Genomic DNA, 21,794 nt, shown 5'->3' with positions numbered 1-21,794 from the left:
CGCATTCAAAAAAAAAAAAAGAAAAAAAAAAAAGGGGGGGGATAGCAACAAGATGGCGATGCGAGCACGAGAATACACACAACAAGCCGAGTCGCGTTCTCGTTAGGGGCCGCCCATCATGGACTACGGCCACGCCCTGTTACTACGGCCTGTCACAAAAGCCGGAGACTGGCTCGCGTGTTGACGGTGCGTTTCGGGAGTCTGCGGAGTTCCATGTTTTAGCTCCCGCCGCTGGCCCGCAGCGCGTGCCGACCGAGCTGCTGCCAGCTGGCCAATCAGCGCTCAGAAAAACAAGGCATGGTGCTGGTCCACATGGGTGCCCGCCCGACCCGGGCGGCTCATTAGCATGGCGAGAGCGTGACTGCCCCCCCCACCGCGCTGTCTGAGGACCAGGGGGCGGGGCTTAGTGAGGTCTGTGGGTTGATGTGAAGGAAGCAGCTGACTGCAGAGTAACATGGGCCTGGCTTTGTAACTACAATGAAGGCTCACAATCAGTCACTCTACACACACACACACGCGCGCGCGCATGCACAAACACACTTCAACTTTAAAGAATATTTATTAATTCATTAAATTCATCATTATTTAGTCATTATTGTTCTATCTATACAAATATATACTCAATAGCAATATAGTAGCGGTGGGACGATATACGATACTGGGCTCACGATATTGATAAGCAACAATATTTTAGGAAGGTAAAAAAAGACAGAAAATATTGCAGTTGGAAAAATAATCATGTTTTAATTTGGCTAACTTGTCCTGTCTTAGTGGCTCCCTTTGTAAATACACTTATCTATCTTTTTTTTCTTTGTATCTAGCACCACAAGAGTTGACCCTTAATTTAGTTGTACTTTGTGTATAATGACAATGAAAGCATTCTATACTATTCTAATTGGGTATTCTTACATCTATTCTGGGTATAATATTTTAAAACAGAAGTTCAAAAAGTGCCAGTCGAAAAATTAAAAACAAATCATGTCGTCATCATCGTGACATTCTTAAAACATTTTTTATATCTCTATGAACTTTGCATAACAACATTTGTGATGTTTTAATATCACAATATCTTGTCAGAATCAGAATTCCTTTATTAATCTCAGGGTCACATGACATATACAGGATGGTCCCACCCTTAGTTATTAGTTAAACCATTAAAAGACCCTTATTCGTTCACTCAGTGACCAGTGAAAATATTGTTAGTGCAGAACAGGCGATGCTTGGCAACCCTCTCGTTGTTGTGCTGTGAATTAATATCCACTTAAACCCATTGTGTACGCTATGCTAAAGCTAAAGGGAACACATAATGTAAGGCAATGGCACCAATTATTCCTTTTATGATCCACTTCAGTGAAGAAAATCTAATTAAATTTTGGCAGCATAAATAATGTGAAGCTAGGGTAGAGTATATAATGTACATAATGGCTTTTGCAGGCATGGTAACAGGCATTGATTGGACACTGTAGTCATACTGTATCCTCATCCACTGCATCGGTATCAGCCAATCAACACAGAGGCTGGAATTACATTAGTGCAGGCTTATAGCTACACACGTACAAACCACAAAAGTACAGTTTTTGATGAAAAAATAAACTAATTTCCCTGCTGTATCCATGTGTGTCTGCATAAGTAAGTGGGAGAGCCATGGCAGCATCGATGGGAGAAACTGAATCAGGCTTAAGGAGGGGATGGAGGAGGGAGGGAGGGAGGAAGCTGTAGCACATGGTGAGCACATGAGCTGCATGAAAAACCTCAGAAGGGGTTTACTCCAGAGGGAGAGGAGGAAGAGGAGGAGAATGGTTCAGAGAGGGAGAGCGAGAGAAGGTGGGAGGAATGTGTGGAAGGGAAGGGCTGACCCAGTTAGATGTGCTGCATCACTGGATGAGCAAATAAGAAAAAACGCAACAGAAAATACATTTTTAATTTTAAAAGGGTCACTTTTTGGGGGAAAAAGCAAGCAAACGTAGAATGTATGTGTGAAATAAATTACACTAACGCTGCCTAATGCCATGCAGAGGTTAAAGTAACAGAAGTCCTCACGTTACTGTAATTGAGTTGCTTTTATGGGCATTATTTTAGTATATTTCTAAATCAGTAAGTTTATGTAAGCCTGTTTCCACCACTAAAGAAATTAAAAATCATCATGGAAAGTCATAATTAGGAGTTTAATAAAGTCACAATTATGAGAAAGAAAGTGATAATTATGAGAAAATTATTTTTAATGTAAATTTGCAAAGAAACATACACAAATGTGACAGAATTTATTTATGTACTTCTACTATTTTCTACTCTATGCACCATGTTTGTGTTGAATTGTAAGAACCGAATAAACAGCCAAAATATGTGTTTTAAATTAATTATTATTCAAAGTGTAATAAGAATGGTAACAGTCACTGCAGCAAATGCTCAGTTTGTATCTCAATTATGGCTTTCTATCTAAAAATTATTACTTTATTTCTCATAATTATGACTTTCTATTTCATAATTATGACTTTCTATCTAAAAATCATGACTTTCTTTTTCATAGTTATGACCTTTCTCATAATTATGAATTTAATAACTCATAGTTATGAATTTAATAACTCATAATTATGAATTTTATAACTCATAATTATGACTTTCTATCTCAAAATTATGACTTTTTCTGATAATTATGACTTTTTCCTCATAATTATGACTTTGTATCACAAAATTATGACTTTCTATCTCAAAATTATGACTGTATATCGTAAGTATTATTTTAGTTCTCATAATTAGGACTTTCTTTTTCATAGTTATGACTTTTGATCTCAAAATTATGACTTTCTTTCTCATAATTATGAATTTACTAACTCATAATTGTAACTTTTTATTTCAAAATTATGACTTTCTTTCTCATAATTATGAATTTACTAACTCATAATTGTAACTTTTTATCTCATAATTATGACTTTCTATCTCACAATTATGACTTTCTTTCTCATAATTATGACCATTTAAATCAAAATTATGACTTTTTCCTCATAATAATGACTTTTTATATCAAAATTTTGACTATTCCTTCATGATTATGACTTTCTGTCTCATAATTCTGACTTTATTTCTCATAATTATGAATTTACTAACTCATAATTATAACTATTTATTTCATAATTATGACTTTCTATCTCACAATTATGACTTTCTTTCTAATAATTATGACCATCTAAATCAAAATTATGACTTTTTCCTCATAATAATGACTTTTTATATCAAAATTTTGACTATTCCTTCATGATTATGACTTTCTGTCTCGTAATTATGACTTTCTTTCTCATAATTATGACTTTCTTTCTCATTAGTGGCGGGAACTGGCGTCCAAAGCTTCCATACTCTCCAGCCTGTTGGTTTAAATTAAATAGTGTTATATTTCCTCCATTGTTTTACTTCCTATTTACCAAACGCACCCTGAGCAGTGTAACCACTAGGAGGCGCAAGATCTCACTCCCAATACCATTACCTTTCCCAGTAGATTGTAACTCTGCTCACGCACCCTGGATTACTCATATAAAGTACACAAGGTGGGATGACACACAAAAAAACCCATATATTAAATAAAACATGTACTGACAGTATCTAAACCAACCTTTAGCCTAAAGTCTTAAAATGCTAAAGAATGGAGGGGAAATGAAGCCTTTAATTGTGTTTCATCCTTTCAGAGAGAATCAATACTGTAGCATCTTCAACTCTGTTGTAAACACTGACCTTGAAACCTCTCATCTCCTTCTCATCTATCATGAGGCCTGCTTTTGTAAATCCTAGATTATAAAACTCTGCAGGTAATCTCACCGAGACATAAATAAACACTGAAGGAATACAGTGACCTCGAATATCAACAATAGGAATCTTTCTTCTACTCTGTTATGTCTTCAGTTGGGTGAGTGAGTGTTTGAGTAGATGTAGGTCAATGTTTCTACTTCAATGCTTCTGCTGAGATACAAGTGGTTCACAGGTTGTCTTAAACATGAAAGGCATTACCACTGAGCTTAACTTGGGCTATATACGTTCTCCTCATACCTTCTTATCAGTACATGATATAATCTGTACTGTTCTGTCATTTTTGCAAATGTTTGATTTGATTTTTTCTCTCCCTCCCCACAGTTCTTCAGTAAACCTCTACCATGGTTCTCTTCAGGGGACAGATCAAGGTGTGGTGCCTGAACTTGCTGCTGTCCTGGTGATAGTTGCCAGGAGACCAAAGAGCATGGGGGAAAGTAATTGCCTTTGGATGAGCAACCCTGTGTGTGTGTGTGTGTGTGTGTGTGTTCATTGAAGAAGACGTACATAATTGATAAGATCTGTCCCTTCTGCGTCTTGATGCTGTCGCCTCACCAGACTGTAATGTCAGTAACTGCTGGAGAACAACATGTCAGATCAGGAGTTTTTTGGGAGAAGTTGATCAAGGATTTTAGTTTTTTTAAACAGGACTGTAAATGGTCTCAAATGTTTTCCACCCCCTCCATAATCATTTTTTTTGGGGGGCCAATTTTTTAGGAAGAAAACAAGTTCCATCCTGTCTTTTCTTTACACTTATGTAAAAGACTACAGACTATTGGAACCATTCCAAGTTAGATCATTGTGACAAAGGTTACTTTGTTGCAAAAGTACAGTAATCCTTGAATAATAGTTGACTTTGAACAGAGGTCAGCAGTCCATCCCAGGGCTGTTGAACATTCACTATATCCAATCTTCAGACCTCAAACAATGTTAACTGAAGCAGCAGGTGAAGGGAGTACAAGCTCTACTGACTCATGGCTTTCTGCTGACAGGTACAGTATATAGTGGCACTAACACAGCTACTGTACGTAGCCGAAAGACACAGAAACTGTGCATCAGGAAGTAGGTTTGAGAGAGATAATGTGAGTTACGGACAAACATTTTTAGTATTATAACAATAGTAGTTCTTTAACATGTTCTCATTTGACCAAAGACAATTATTTTCTCTTGATTTTACGATTTAAAAAAGAGAATCCACCTCTTCTTTGAAAAAAAATGAAATAATTAATTGATTTTTGAAACAATTACATTCCGCCAAGGGCCAAATCTCCTCTTTGCCAGATATTCAGTTATCTGGTCCATTGATCCTGATAAATTCACACTTTAAAGGCTTGGATGAAATTTCTATCGCCATTATTAGGAATACAGTAGGTCCAAATGTATGGACATCCCTATTAAAAAATAAATAAAAATCCCAATGAAATGCACAATTCAGATTCGGATGAAACTCAGTAGGGTAATTGAGGAACAGATCTGACAAAATGTAATTACGATTGGTCGATTTTTTAAAAATATTGCCAACAGTGAGATAGGTTTTTAAATAAATAAAAAACTTATGAAGAATCAGTATATTAATGGTGTAAGGCACATGTCAAACTCATTGAACTGCTAAAAAAATACAAAATCCATAAATTTTTCTCAAATTGTTAAATTTTTCCTTTAAATAGAAATTGGTCACGAAATCTAGGAAATTTAAAGTGAAGAGCTTGTTGCGACTGACATCTACCATTTACTGCTTGGATATTGTCAGTTTCTTACACATTTAGTATTTCATGTGTATGTAGAAGTGCAAACTATGGCACAATAATGTTGAAATCACTTGTTTTCCCACATAAAATCTGTGGCCCACTTGAGATCAAGCTGCTCCATATTTGGCCCCTGGTGTAAGGTGACGTAATCCTAACAGACAAACGCTGGTAAAAATATTACCTCTTTGTTAGAGGTAATGACATTCACTGTCTCACTGTTAGTTTTAATCAACTAAGTGTAATTAAAATTAAACATATCTTCATCATCAGGTTGATCAACTCAACCACTTGCAGCTGACCCTGAGAACCAAATCAAGGTGTCCCCTAAAAGACGTGTCCTGATTGTCCTTACGTGTTTAGAATAATGATCATGTGCAGCAGCAGTTTCACCTCACGATAAAACATTGCAGCAGTAAATCACTGCAGTGTTCCCTCCACAATAAAAGCACACATATACATCCAACCATCATATTTACAGAAATTTTATTATGTTTCAAACAATGACATCCAGATATATTGATACAGAACTCTTACTGTGCGTGTATGTGCATTTGTGTGTGTGTGTGTGTAGAAAGAGAGAGAGAAAGAGAGCAGTGAAACCACAGAAAGCAGAATGAGAATCCACAGTGAGAAAAGCCCTCGATGGATTAACAAGGCAGAGACAGTGAGCAGAAGGACACTGGGCGACTCTCAGGGGCCACACACACTGCATACTAGGTGAGCCGACTGTTTTTCCACCATAAAACACACGTTTGCAACAGGACGTGTGTGTGTGTGTGTGCGCTCTCAGCAGCGTATGGATCATTAAGGTCCTGTGAGTATCTACAAGAAAACAAGTTTTGTTAAAAGAGATGAAACAGTATGAATGAACACACAGCGGGTGAGAAGCGGCGCCTCCTCTCCGTGCAGTGGGCGGAGCCGGAGACATTCTCCTGTCATAATATACAAAGACACATACACACACTCTCAATATAAACACATACATTCGCTCACAAAAACCTCATGTGATTCATCTATAGAGCTGCTTCTTTTAACTCGTCCATTTTTTCTTTTTCTATTTTTCCTACTTTGCTCACACCTTCTTTATAAATCAGCCAAGCAGTGACAGACCACGACAATGGAGACATGAAGTAAAAACAAATCTAAACCCCATTGGTGCTTGTCCACCATCTGTTGACCAGAATCCACCAGCGCACACAGATTCAACAGAACGCAGCTCAGCATATTTAACAGTATAGAATTACTTTTGTTGGAGTCACCATGCAAGGATACTTCTTTTCATTTCAAGAGTGTTTATGTGTCAGAGATTGCGTGACATTTATTAAGCGTACCCTACATCCAGAATAATTTACACAAAAAGGACAATAGTCATCTTAATAGGGCGGGGGCTGATGTAAGGGAGTTATTTGGGTGGGGGTGGGGGGGCATTAAGGAGAAGGTCAAGCAAAGCTTCTTGGTCAACTATGGTTTGGAGTGTGTGATGTTGCAGAGCAGGGCTGGTTGTTAGCATGGGGAGCAGGAGAGGGGCGGAGCTTTAGGACTGCTTTTGGTTTGGAGGGCAGGACTGGAGAGTGATGACGATGTTGGACTCAGCGACACTCCCACACTTTCACTGTTTGATCAACGCTGCCCGTCACCACGTAAGGAGCCGTCTTGTGAAAATCTGTGAAAGAGAAAATCACACTTACTTATAGCGTAATGACAAATGGACATTGGAATGATGCAATTGCAACGCAACTCTGCATTCACCAGTGTTTCCCATACATTCATTTTTTTTGAAGGCCCACCACAATTAGATTTTGGCGCTGGTCGTCCTTGCTCTATGAATGTAGCATGTCATTACAACTCCTGTACATTTGGTGGCGGTGTAGATCGCCTCCAGCGATAACACCAAAGAAAAAGACGTGTTTATCTGAGGCACGTGGTTCACCAGAAAAGACGACGACGTTGCAGAAGCGGGAAACGAGGCCCAAAACTGCATTTTTGGTTTTTGACTGGAACACTTTTCCCGCCGAAACAACGCAGCAGAAACAAGATGTTGTGATGACGCGACCAAACACTGCGGTCAGTGCACAGCTCAGAAGGGTTTGGTGAATTCACAATGAGAAGGCAACAGAAGGCCTTAAAGTTTTGATTATACTTATTATTATTCATGTCATCGTCATAGTCAGGGCATAAAAATTTGCAAAGAACAAAGCTAACATCTCAAATGAGATGAAATCTGGCAGAATAAACAGAATAATTTGTAGCTAGTCGATTAAATGAACTGTGCAGAGCATAATATTTAGCACTGTAATATAGGCTACATATATATAGTGAAAGCCTTTTTTTATTATTACTCACCTTATTTACAAATGTACACCCCCCTCCCCCCGGGAAACCCACCACCACAAATAAACTCTGGTCTTGTGGGAAACATTGTTCACACAGGGATAATAATAATAGGCTGAAAATGCTTGTAAGTTATCAACTCACCCAAAGAGGTAACAAAGTGTTCATGGGCACACAAGGTCTTCATGCAGCGTTTGTTCTTGTAGTCCCAGATCCTAATGGTTTTGTCATCAGCACAGCTAACTATGAATCTTCCTCCAGGGTGAAACAATAAACCACGCACCCAGTTGTCATGTCCCACCTACAGAAACACGACGGGTCAATAACCACCACGCTCCATCCTCATCATCAGTAACAATAAACACTGGATATCAACCGATCACATCACACCACACACCAGAGTCATGAGGCACATCCCGATGCTCACGTCCCACATCTTAATCGTTTTATCTCTAGAGCCAGAGAGCAGGAAGGGGCCGGGTTTTCCACTCTTCTTACTCTGAAACACATAAGACGGACAAAGGGCGTGAAATGCAACGTTTAGTGGATGTAAAACAAAACTAATGTTTGGCTGAATGAAAAGCAGCATTTAAAGAAAGCAGAATGACTGTAATACACAAGTTCAGTTCAACTCAATTTAATAAATCACTACGATTTAATCCAATTTCAACTTCCTCCTCAAAACGAATGCATACATTCAAAACTAGAATCTCGCTATAAAACAAAATCCAAATTATTGGAAAAGTAAAATAAATGAATTTTTTTTCCTTTTTAATAACAGAAGTTAAATGCTAACTGTAGTCGAAATGTATATAACATATCCTGACCAAAATGGCGGCTCCCCATAGTGTAAAAATCGACCGAAAAAGTACTTTTAAAGTGTTTTTTTTTTTTTTTTGATAAAAAGGTGCACATATTTTGTTTATTGGTAATACATTAAACAATTTCTTGTAATATAAATATACATTTCCACTACAGGTAGCATTTAATTAAAGAAAGTTTGCTTGAATTAAGGATGGTCTTGGATGCTTTTTAGAGTTTTCCTTCTGATTTTGAGGGTCTAGTCTCCTATTGTTGATAGTTTGGGAGTAAATAACGTTAAATGCCAACAAAGCGTATAAACGTGTAAAAATGTGCCCTGAAAGTGACTGATAGCACCTCCACTAACCAGACGTACCTCTGAGCCCGTAGCCTCGAGGATGGTTGGGTGTGCACTATCAGGGGCCCAAGCAATACACTCCACCACATGTTCGTGCTCCCTCAGCTCAGCTTTGCACTCTTTGGAGGCGACCACCCACACGCGCACCGTCTGGTCGTTGGAGCAGCTGGCGATCAATGAGCCGTCCTGATTGGGACGCACCATCCGCACCCACTCCCTATGGCCTGTGAAGGTTTTGACACAATACCTGAAGATGGAGAAATTTCAGTTAATGCGGAATTCAGATTTATAGAAATCAAAATAAAAAAATAATATACAGTACATTCAACCAGGGTTGGGGTCAATTACATTTTTTCAATTATCCATCTTCAATTACAATGCAATTAATAATACAGTGACTAGCAATTTTTTCCAATTACAATTATTATTTTTTCTCTAAAAGTCAATGACAAAAGTTCAAATTCAATTACTCACAATTACGGAGCCTTTAATAAATAACCCCATAAAACAAAACCGTTCTCTTGTCATAACCTTCTGTTAGCATCTCTTATGATAATGGTCACTTTGTCTAAATCAGCTGTACACTAAAACATATTATATGTAATCTAATTTGTTTCTCATCTTCTGGTTACCTTGTTAGACTTCCTAATTAATGAAAATATTGGTATTAACGTTTTTTGTTTGGGTGTCTGAGCCTTTTTTCTGTCAGTATAGCCCTAGATTACATTTATTTCTAAACAAAATGGTAAAATGATCCTGTAGAGAACTGACAGGTAGTGGGAAAACTTGATATGAAACACGTTTTAATCATTGTTAAATACGTACGTGTAAGACGTAGAACTGCAACATGGAACCCCAATTTTGCATTAAATTAAATTGTAAAAGACAGTTTTTATAGACTTTCCATGACTTTTACAGTGTCATTTATCTGAACTCAATTACAATTCCATTATGATGACATCAGCAACCGATTTTTTACATTTCAATTACACATATAATTACGTCATAATTGACTCCAACCTTGTATCCGACTATAAACTGCGTCACGTACCCAGTAGCCACCTCCCACACCTTAATGGTCTTATCTCTGGAGGCAGAAACTATGTGGTCACCATTTGGCATGATGGCTACAGACGACACATTGTGGTCATGGCCTGGAAGGGAAAAAAAATCAAAGGTTTGTAAATCAAATACAAAAAATAGAACATTAAAAGATTGACTTATTGAACACGTGCATGATTTTTAGTACCGTGCATTGTTCGGATGCACTCAAACCCTTGGAAATCCCAGAGTTTGATGCTCATGTCAGCTGAACACGAGGCCAGCAGCTTTCCAGTCTGGTCAAAAGAAATGTCCTGCACTGAGTCTGTGTGGCCTTTAAGCGTTCGCTCAAAGTCTCCAGCTTCATAGTCCCACACCTAAAAACACACAGACACGTCTCTGTTGGTACATGACATGTGCTTCCTAACAACTCACACATAACTAGAAACACACTAGATGACATCTTAGGTTAAAGTGAAATAAACTCAAACACATTTTGTTCTTTTAAAACTGATTTAAAATGAAAGTTTGACCAGTTTTTATAAGGTACTGTAGTGTGAATCAGCCTATTTCCACATTAATCAGCCATGACAAAGCAGAACTAGAAAGGGTGAGGTAGACAAACAGAGAAAGAGAAAAAAGGGAGGATGAATAAAGGGGAGGCGTGTCAGAACGTTAACAGTAAAGGGAAGAAGGAAATAGTCTTTATCCTCAGTGAAGCTTTGATGTAATGTGTGAGAAAAACAGAAAGTTTAACTTTCAAGAATCATTTGCTGGACTTTGTATTTACATACAGATACTTAATATTAATGGCCATTTTTTATTTATTTGTAAAACCAAAATACTGCTATAGAAACGCACCTTGATGGTAGCGTCCTCAGAGGCTGTGACCATGACTGAAAACACCGGGTGGAATATGACACGCGTGACCGGAGCACGATGCCCACTCAGGGCGTATCTCTCTGGGGGCCGAGGGATCCACTCCTTAGGGTCTCTCTTCTGACTTACGGGGCCTCCGTGTGTCATCTCCTCCTTTGCTTCATTCAACTTAGACTCCAGCTCCATTACCTGACAGACAAAAATACAACTTCATTATTTTACCTGAAGTCACAGAGCGTCACAGATCATACTCCTCACTTTAACCTGACTGCTTCTTGTATATATCTCATCTGTATTATATTTGAACATTTGTATATTATTATTATTTTGACTATTATTCTACTGTAATTTGTGCATTTGTGTTTAATCCTTAATTAACAGTGGTTTACTTAATTATGTACGATTTATTCATTTTCTTGTATAGTGTTTCTTCTTCTTTTCATTTTTAAGTTAAGGGGCAGAAATTATGTTTCTTACAGCTACTTTCCAATTATGAACATTTTTCATTTGGACTGTGATATTTGATGTACATGAGAAATCTATGTTGGTTTGCATTTTCATGAAAGGAATGAATGAATAAATACATATTTCTCAAGCCTCTGTAACAAAGTAATTTCCCCCTGGAATAAATAAAGTACTTATGATTCTGATACAAGTGTTCTCTCTGCCTTCTTATTTCGACCCGATTAAATGTGTGCTCCAATATTACTCCAGGTCCCACATAATACCTCATTTATAAAATATTTTTTCTTGACTGTACAGTGTCTTGAGTATTTATCAGTGGATGACGCACGCGCACGCGCACACACACACACACACACACACACACACACACACACACACACACACACACACACACACACACACACACACACACACACACACACACACACACACACACACACACACACACACACACACACACACACACACACACACACACACACACACACACACACACACGAGTAACTCTAACTACATTCATCATCACCTTCACCAATTCAACAAATAACTTTTAGCTTTAAGGTAAGGCTGGAACAAAAATGAAAAAAAAAAATACAACAACAAAGCTAAACCCAACCTTATCGTTACTTCACTAAATTTGACCTTCAGAGAGTTATACATTTTAAAATCGTCCGCACCAGTGGCGCTCGCACGTCACGTTTATGCCTCAACATAATGTGATGTGCATGACTTAGAAGTGTTTTCCCACCTTTAATAAACAATGACACATGTAATGTTCTCTGAAAAGTTCTGTGGCTCACCTGAAAAACTACCAATCAAACATCTTGCTCCCAGCGAACAGAAACCCATTCCTTACCTTTTTCTGTAATCTGATAACCGAGGTCCATTTCTTTTCCAAAAGCCCTGCATATTTCTTATCTAACTCTTCATTCTATGAAAGGGAAAATACACACAAACAAGACACTGAAACACACTTTCATCTGGAGAAATGAGAATCTGCAACAAATGCTTTTACAACAGCTTCATACCATGTCCAGCTCTGCTTCTTTCTTAAAGGTTGAGTATGCCTCCTCATATCCATTGGAGCGAAGGTAGTCAGCAATGGCCCGGTTTCTGAAACACAATGTTTTTAATGCGTCTTCTCCAACAATCAAGATACATTAGATAAGATTTTTTATTCAACTAAAGTGATCGCTTTCCACCATTCTATCCATCACAGGAGCATTTCCACTGATTAACTAACAATGTTTAGATGAAAAGCAGCGTCCTCCTGACCACACCTTGGCTAAGAGATGGAAGCAGCTGGATGGAGGGGGTAAAAAACCCAAATCCCTGTGAAACCGTTTTGTGTTGCTATAGAAACGAGCCTCACTAGAAAGAAAACACTCAACACTAAGTTTAAGCAACGCAAAGCAGACGCCAACCCCCAAATATAAAAATATGACCTCAAACACATACACACACACACACACGGGGAACTGAGCAGAAAAACACAAGCCACAAGTTACAGAAATAAATGAACAAGCTCTTTCTTTTTTTAAGACAGTGAGTGAATATTTTATGAGCAACGGTAGCTGTGTTAAATTTAGGCTGCCACTTCAGGGATTTAACAAATGTCTGCTAAGTTAGACCCTAACATTGAATACAACACTAAACCAGGGGTTCTCAAGCTTGGGGTCACAAGCTACTGGGAAGGGGATGCCAGATACCTTTAAGAAACTAAGAAACTAAGAACTAACAATTTGAGCCCATTTATGCTTATTTTTACCCTTTTTCTTCAACTACACCAAACTTGCTAATTCCTAATTTAATTCCTAATAAATTTTCATCACTTTTTCTTACCATATTTTTGCTCCTTTTAATGCATTTTTGCTACATTATTCCCATTTCTGCCACTTATAACTCAAATTTCAATCCCCTTTCTGAACATTTTTCTACTTTCAAGACATTTTTGGCACTTATAAACCCTTCCATCACTTTTCTAACCTAATGTCGCATATGTTGACCATTACTGTCACTTTTAACCTTTTTTCACTATATTTAATGCTTATTTTTATTGCCAATTTAACCAAATTCACGATTTGTAAAGCCCATTGTTGGCCAGTTTAAACAAATTGTTACTACTTTTTTCTGCCACCTTTAAGCCAATATTGATACTTTGAACCCTTTTCTGTCTGTTTTTGGCCACTCTAATTTGCAACTTTTAACCAATTTCTGTGTTTTTTAAAATCCCATTTGACCACCTTTTTCCACCACATGACTGTTCTTCAATGTTCAACCACCCTCAGGTACAGTGGGGGGTCCCTGGTCTCTAACTCCTTTATTTTGGAGGTTGCAGGCTGAAAAGGTTGAGAACCACTGCTCTAAACATTGTATAAATATATTACAATAATAAATGTTTTAGCCAACCCAACAGTAACGAACAAATATTCTAATGAGGCAGATGTTACACAACCACAACAGTGGCTTTTTTCTTGTTATTTATTTGCAATATTTGTAAATTAATAGTTGGGATTTTTTTCACACTCTCAAAAGAACAGAGATTTATTTACTGTTCTGCCAAAACTCCCTCCTTACCTACACATAATTTAGGTTTCTCCTATTTACCCCTCCCCCTCACCTTATTCCTGCCGTGTGTGCTATAAAATATTTACTAAGAAGCTATCGAGTGAAGCACCTTGAGGCCTACATCTCTTGTTCCTGCTCCCTTTTGTATATCAAATTCTTTGGAAAGCCACAGTTTTGTTTCTCCTAAATATTTAAAATTACAACTTCTGCACACAGTTGAATGTACATGAAAGAATGAAACTTATTAATCAAGTAGTCCCTTTGTTGTCACTTCCTGTTTTAATGTTTTGTGTGTAATAAGCTTGAGGCGTCACATTTCTATCGGTGCACTCACAGTTCGTCTCTTTGTCTCTGTGACAGCACCATGACGCTGTTCTCTCCCTCTTCGGGAGGTGAGGCTGAAGTGACGTGGGAGAGTGTGGCTGAAGAGTGGTGGGAAGGTAAGGAACGGTCCGACCTCTCAGCTTCACGCGTTGCTTCTGATGCTCAAAGGGTGGTTATGGGAAACGGACCAGAGGATGTGCTCGCCAAACCACAGTCGAGGAACAAAAAGCTGCAAGAAGCAAAGTGGTCCAAATCTCACTCAAAAAGCAGACGTGCCCATCACCTGGTAAACAAGCACAGATGAAAAGGAACAGATTTACATTAGAATTGATAAGAGTAAGAAAATTGCACTAATAATCAAGAGAAGCACAAATACCGAGTTCATGCTGAAAACTGAACATGTGCTATATTATAAACAGAAACAACCTAGAGTATTTATTGAGCTCGTATGTGTCTGGCACCTGGGGCTATGAGAGCAGTAAGCTGCTTAATGCTTAGACCAGACAATATAGAGTGTGAGTTCATGTGTGCTCCTTAGTGATAGAGAGCACAAGTCCCCCATAAAGCTGACAGTGCAGTGTAATGAAGGGACTGGACACTAACAGGATTAACCTCAGACATGAAGTGAGGACTTAAAAAGCACGCTGCACTGTCTGCATCCCTGTGGTTACTCTGTTTCATCACACACAAAAGAAATCTAAAGCAAAAACACGGGAGTGGATTCACTAAAGATATCATTGCATTATTTCTTTTTGATAAGATGAGATTTTACTGCAAATGATTTATTAAAAATGTGATCAAGGATGGTCATGATTAGGCCTGGGCCGATAAATCAATTAACCGGACAGTAAATGAAATGAACTCGTTAAGTTTGCCGGCCTCAGTATATTGCCATATTCATGCGTATTTGGCGGTGCGCCTGTCGGCTGCAGAGGCTTGCGTTAGCAACGAATATTAAACAGCAGATAAGTCAGTTCTAACAATTTCTCAATTAACCTGCAGCGTAGTTACTTTAAAATAGTATACCACCGCCAGGCAATCTTAGATTTAGGTAAATCAAACCGTTATAGTCCGGTCGATGCAGCAGATGGACCTACTACATAGCTTCGGATTGCTACGCCGGCTACATCCAGTGGCCTGTGGAGCAGCGGAGCCTCTTACCCGTGGCATCCGCCAGCGGAGGAGACGTAAGCGGTGTGATTGGAAGCAGGAGCGGGGATGCTGAGCGGGGCTAGCAACCAAGCGAAGTCTAAGTATCTTATTTTCCTCATCTTTTGCCTCCAAACAGGCTGGATGACACGGGGTTCACCCTCAGCACCTACATGTTTGTTCTATTGCGGAATGAACGGGGTAAACTAGAAACTATTTGATCCATTCTGTATGGTTTAAGACTGAATGAAAACCGAACAGAATGAAACGGGGAGGCTGTCACTAATGACAAATACAAGTTAATTGCATTTGAAAGTTTGCATTTGCATTTTTATATGTTACCATTACATTAGTGGTTAATTTGGTCTTAAAAAAAAAAAAAATAAAAAAAAACAACAACAAAAAAAATCGACAATAATATTTATTGGCAATAATTTGTGGGACAATATATTGTCCAGCAAAATCTATTCTCGGCCCAGGCCTAGTCCTAATATATTTTATTAATTGCTTCTATTTCCTGTAAACAATGAAATCAAGTAATATATTTGATTTACATGAATGAAATTATCTGGCTTTAAATCAATTGTCTTTTGACGAGAAAAGTTTTCAAACTATTGCATAACTGAGGGTTGTTGTTGTTTCTGCACTGACCTGAGAAGTATGAACTTTAGCAACAACATCACTATGCAATCACAACATGGGACATTGCTGTGCCAATTCTAGTCCAAGGAGTGCATCTTTGAGCCCTGAGAAAGTCTGACTGTGTTCGAAATCGCATACTAACGTACTACTCATACTAAGTCAGACGTCAAAATGAGCCTAGTATGGAAATATTGAGTAAGCAAGGAATACCGGGATACCGGGATGTTTACTATATTGTGACATTTCTTAAGTATGCATGGTGGGCACACTAGTCAAACTCAACCGCCCCATGATGTATTGCAAGCGGAATGTAAAATCGTCCTGGGGACCAGTTTCAAGCTAAAAATTCAACATTCCCTTTCTTTTTTGTGCTTTTTTCATCAGAACAAAAACGCATTTGTCAGCAATGTGGCTTTAAAGTCTTTAAACTGATAACAGTGTGGTGATGATGGACCAAAAGACTGTGAAACATAAAGGGAAGTATAACCTCGCTAAATGATGCACATTCTTCATAACGCATGAGTGACCGCATCACAGACAAGATCCTGTTTGGATTTCAAATTTATTTTTATAAAACTACAATTTTATTCCTGAAATATTACAACTTAATTTCAAAATATTACAATTTTAAACGAATAAAATTACGATTTTATTAACATTCGACTTTATTCTCAAGAAATTACAACTTTATTCTCAAAATATTACAACTTTAATAAAATTACTATTTTATTAAAATATGACTTTATTCTCATAAAATTACAACTTTATTCTGAAAATTTTAGGACTTTAATCTCGTAGTGCCCAGATTCTTATAAATTTTAATATGGCCCTAATACACTGTCTTATCTAATGCTAATATTAGATCTTAATTACTGCTGCCTGGATTGATATTATTATTATAATTTGTTATAAGATTGTTAAATTCAAATTGCATTGTATAAACTTAAACGACTGTGTGGAAAGCTTACGGCAGGTGTATTTAAATAAATTAATACCAGCACCACAATATGTTGGTAAATACTAATGAATTTGAGTTTTTTGAACAAATTGAGCATTTGTTCTTATAGGTAATTTTTTTTTTTTTTTTTTTTTATTTAAACAGTTTAATTACAGCTAAACTCACAAATGCAATCAGTGACAGTTACATCATGGCACAGTACTTTTTTTTTTTTTAAGCATTCTGGGATAAATCATGGCCAGCACAGCCCTGCTCAGCATCCATGTTTCCCCTGATCCCCCTCGGCCACCACCCCAAATCTTCAAACCTTTACATTGTAAGCAATATGTCACTTAAACAAACCAAACCTAGCGTGTGATAGTCAGACGAACACATCCGAGGTGAAATCCGGCCAGAGTGTCGTCTTTCTCAGCCGCTGTAAGCCACAAGGGCAAAGTTGCAGCAATGGCTGAGCAACGCCCTTTAGAGCTAACGTTAGCTTAGCACAACAGGACCTGTCAGTGTGAGCCGACAAACATTCCCAGCACCACAAAGTGTGAAGGGCGGCGGTCTGCAGTACACACACACACACACAAACACGCACAAAAAGCTCAACACAACACGAACACAATCCAACAACCAATGTGGATGTAACAAAGGAAGCGATCGTAAATCTAAGTTTTCCAAAGGCTTGTTGGCATCACTACTCGATATTAATCACACATTCATGATTCATCAAAAATACAGTTTAAGGTATCAGATACATAGTAAAACAACCAGTAAATGCACCCAACAACACGACAACGACACACACGTTAAAAAGAAGAAGGGAAAAAAAGCATGACAGCAGATACCAGTCCATAACTTAGCTGGTGTTGCAGATGCATTGGTTATCCAGTTGCCTAGTGTTAGACCTCAGCGCAACTGTTTTTCCTCTAAGTTTCAACAAGGACGAAACGTGGATTTCTATTTTAAATCAACCCTCATAATTTGTCTGTTTGTAGTGACCTGAATGCGTAAAGGCAATAATAATAATAATAATAATAATAAATACATACAGACAATCTTTAAACCTACATTAAATGAATTGATGATCACCTGTTTCTGAAAGGTAAATAAATGCGCTGGCTGTCTTATTATATTAAGATTGCATGGCCAGAAGAATTGTTCTAAGAGTATTCGTACATTATTTATCCTCAATTATGTAAAAAATAAAATAAAACTTTTGAAATATCTTCCTGCAGATAATGGTCGATTACACACGGACACGCAATTAAAGCAAATATCATAATTTCATGGCGTCACGAGCTTCTTTCAAGTTTGTTTACAACTGGCTCCGATCAAGAACTACAGCTGACAGTCGGTCACCAGCTGACAGGGTTACCATTTGATGATAAACACCACCTAGCATACCACGTTAGCCCACTCCCGTAGAAGTTCCATAAATAGGCGTAGCTACTAGCTAGCTTTAGCCGTATGCTCAGCTAACACCCACAACAAGTGTCTTGTGTCGAACCACACATTACCCGTAAGCCACACTGCCGAATCTTTGACTATTATCTCCTATGGAGGATTAAAATTGTCCTTTGTTTACCTAGCGTTTAGCCTGCAAAATACCAACTTTGTCACACAAGCGGTGTCGGCCCATCCGCCATTTTGAGAAAGGAACCGGAGAGCCGAGACACTGCAGGCGATTCACCGTCAAAATAACAAGTGCTATCAAGTGGCCAAACTAAACACAGGCGTGGATAAGAAACACCAACTTACCCTCCGATAAACGTCTGTTCTCATGTCTCAATGGAGGTGAAAAGAAGCGGCTATTTGTCTAGTTTTTGACGTGATATTGAGTCTTTTCTCATCACCGGCATGAACTCTCCTCTACAGCCGCATTCACCGGCTAACGGTCGAGGACGTAGATCGGAGGCGCGCACGTTGTTCAAAGTGAACGCGCATCGTGTGGTTCTGAATCAGGTGTGCAATAAACGTTCAGACAAAACTACATTCATAGTACTTTAAATATAAACTGTATAGATTGTTTTCTCAGATATAGCAATTTATTATTGTTTCAGTATACATTCCATAAACTAACATTACAATACTCAAAATTGTTAAATTACTACATTTTATTGAATACATTTAACATTTATCACCCTAAAAGTCTATGGATATATGGATACATCTTATAATAAACAAATTATCTGTCTTACGAAATTTGGTTTGAAAAATGTGTTTAGTTTTACTAGATTATGAACAATTATCAAATATAAATTTAAACATTTAATATACATTTCACACAACTAAGACCTCTCCATTATCCAATGAAAATGTGTTCCCTCAGGGGGGAAAAAAGGACAATAAACATCATTACTAGGGATGTCCCGATACAACTTTTTTCATTTCCGATATGCTACCAATATTGCAGCCTTGCGTATCGGCCGATGCCGATATTGGTCCGACACGACATAGACATGAATCATACATACTTTTATTACTTTTTTTTTTTAATAATAAAAAAAAAAGACTCATTTTGTAGTGTGGAATGTTAGAAAAGGCTTGATGTTACTCAAACAGAAAACAATAGTCAGCAACAGTACTGTAGGTATGAGAAAAACTGACCCATTTATTATTAACCAATTGGTTACATACATTTTAACCTTCAACATAATATTACAGTATTCTACAATTGAATAAATAAAATAAAAAAATAATTAAAAAAAAATTTTATTCGATATTCGTTTTCAGGCCGATATGGGACTGATATCCAATATCGAATTGGGACACCCCTAATCATTACAATTCTATGGAAGCTCATTCCCACCAATAAAACACCCCCCAAAAAACTAGGAAAAGTAAAATAATACTAATAAAAATTCTCAAGTCATAATTGTGAGATACTAAGTCATAATTGTGAGATACTATCTAAAAATTATGAGATACTGTCATAATTATAATTAAGTCATAATTAAGACTTTAAAGAGCCTGTTGTCTACTTTTGCTCAGGTTTGATTGTGATTTCCTGTGAAGCTTGTGTTTCCAAAACACACAGACTGTACTTAATGGGGAAAAAAAGGGTGCAAAAAAACGCAAAGAAAGTAACCTGGATTATAATTTTAAAAAATGACATAAAAACATGGCAAAGAGAAGAAACTTATGACACTTAATAAACAATCATGAAAGATGTCAAATTTTTTATTTGAAAAGCCACTCAAAGCTAAATGGCATCAACTTTTAATAGTCAATGTATTTATTTTTTTGTTGATTACCAGTCTTAAATATCTAAAATAATTGATTTTACTTATATTAACTATCTTTTTCATTCTTTTTTCCCATTATTTAGCAGATTAGGACAATTTGATAGAGAAAATAATTTTGGGCAAATCAAGAATAACGTTGAAATTTCCAAAAATAAAGTTTAATGTTGAGATTAAAGTTGAAAAAACAAGATTAAAGTCGAAATTTTGAAAATAAACTCAAAATACAATATTGTGATAAAAGTCAAGGTTCGCTAATAAAGTCAAAGCTATGGAAGGTGACTTGGACCAGTTCACCCGATATGACAAGTCTTTATTATTTGTTAAAATGAATGAATATTTAATGAATATGTGAGATTGTAACCTTTGACTAATTTACTATTTTACATCTCTAGTCCTTTGGCAGGCTGTTGTAAAACTGTAAAGACATGCAAATATTCAAAACACATCTTTCCTTGCATATTATTGTTTTTTTTTCCCCCAATCAAAATAATGATTGAATGAACAAAATAAAAAGTCATTAAATCAAAATGAATGATTTCCATATTCCATACCTTTATGAGATTATCGTGTGTTTGTAATTAATTCTATACATTTGATCTTCACACATATTTCCTTTCTTGACCTGCATGGGCTGATCATTCACCCTGAAAAAAATGGATAGGTGATTAATTTATCTAAAATGCTAAATAATACTTCATATATATATATAATGCAAACTTTGATTTTTCAAACTAGTCTAAATTTGTTATTTATCTCATTTTGCAGCTATAAAAGCCTCTTTAGTGGTATCATCACACTAAAGGTACGAGTTTTGTGTGGCATTTACAAACAATGCAGGGTAGAGATTTGAACAACTGTTGACTATAAAGTGTTTTTGGAGTGGTGTCAGTTTACACTGACAAAGGAACACACATTGCTTTCAGTATCAATGCCATTGTTAATGATGAAGATGTAAAATAAAAGGCAATCCAAGCATAATGCTGAGGTTTAAAATGATTAAAGCTGATGCACAACAACAATGCAGTAGATAACTGTAAAGTATGACCAAAAAAAAAAAAAAAGAGAAATCAATTGGTTTAGTTAAAGCAGCGTTTCCCAAACTTTTCACATTCCCGTTCCCCTTCAAACATTTAACCTGATGCCATATACTCCTTTTCAACCTTGGGGTTGTGACCCCATGTACGGTCGCCTGGAATTCAAATGAGGTCTCCTGAAATTAATTACAAATTTGAAAATTAAGGTACAGCGGGAGATAACCCGTAAGACACAAGCTGTATTATAAAGTGCTACCAAAATTAATTCTCAAAATGTTTTAAATATTATTTTTTCCCAATTATAACACCACACACAAAACAATATTAAACTATACTCAGTTTAAAAATGTAGCAGTATAAAAATATCTGAGCTGGTGCATCACTTTGCGCACTAATCCTGGCAGCAACAAACATTATCAAAAGCTAATTCTAGAAAGAAGAAAAAAAGTCTCTGGAGACATCAAACAT

At 37.1% G+C, this 21,794-nt stretch overlaps 1 protein-coding gene across 2 annotated transcripts; it reads right to left on the bottom strand.

Annotated features, from left to right (window-relative positions):
* Positions 1–6,009: 6,009 nt before the first annotated feature.
* pafah1b1b (platelet-activating factor acetylhydrolase 1b, regulatory subunit 1b) lies at positions 6,010–18,981 on the bottom strand. Of its 2 annotated transcripts, none has more exons than XM_028466038.1 (11): positions 18,806–18,981; positions 14,321–14,539; positions 12,447–12,531; positions 12,275–12,349; positions 10,936–11,142; positions 10,283–10,451; positions 10,085–10,187; positions 9,052–9,280; positions 8,272–8,373; positions 8,019–8,175; positions 6,010–7,206 (listed from the first exon to the last, which is right to left on the bottom strand). In XM_028466038.1, the coding sequence occupies exons 2-11, from the start codon at positions 14,350–14,352 to the stop codon at positions 7,133–7,135; spliced, it is 1,233 nt and encodes a 410-aa protein (XP_028321839.1). In that variant the 5' UTR covers positions 14,353–14,539; positions 18,806–18,981; the 3' UTR covers positions 6,010–7,132. The 2 variants fall into 2 exon arrangements, with proteins under 2 accessions (XP_028321839.1, XP_028321838.1); XM_028466037.1 differs by having other exon boundaries at positions 14,321–14,593; positions 18,806–18,978.
* Between the last annotated feature and the right edge of the window lie 2,813 nt (positions 18,982–21,794).

The sequence above is a fragment of the Gouania willdenowi genome, chromosome 14 (genome assembly GCF_900634775.1).
Source record: "Gouania willdenowi chromosome 14, fGouWil2.1, whole genome shotgun sequence".
NCBI lineage: Eukaryota > Metazoa > Chordata > Actinopteri > Blenniiformes > Gobiesocidae > Gouania > Gouania willdenowi.
This window is presented reverse-complemented; position numbering and strand designations above follow the sequence as displayed.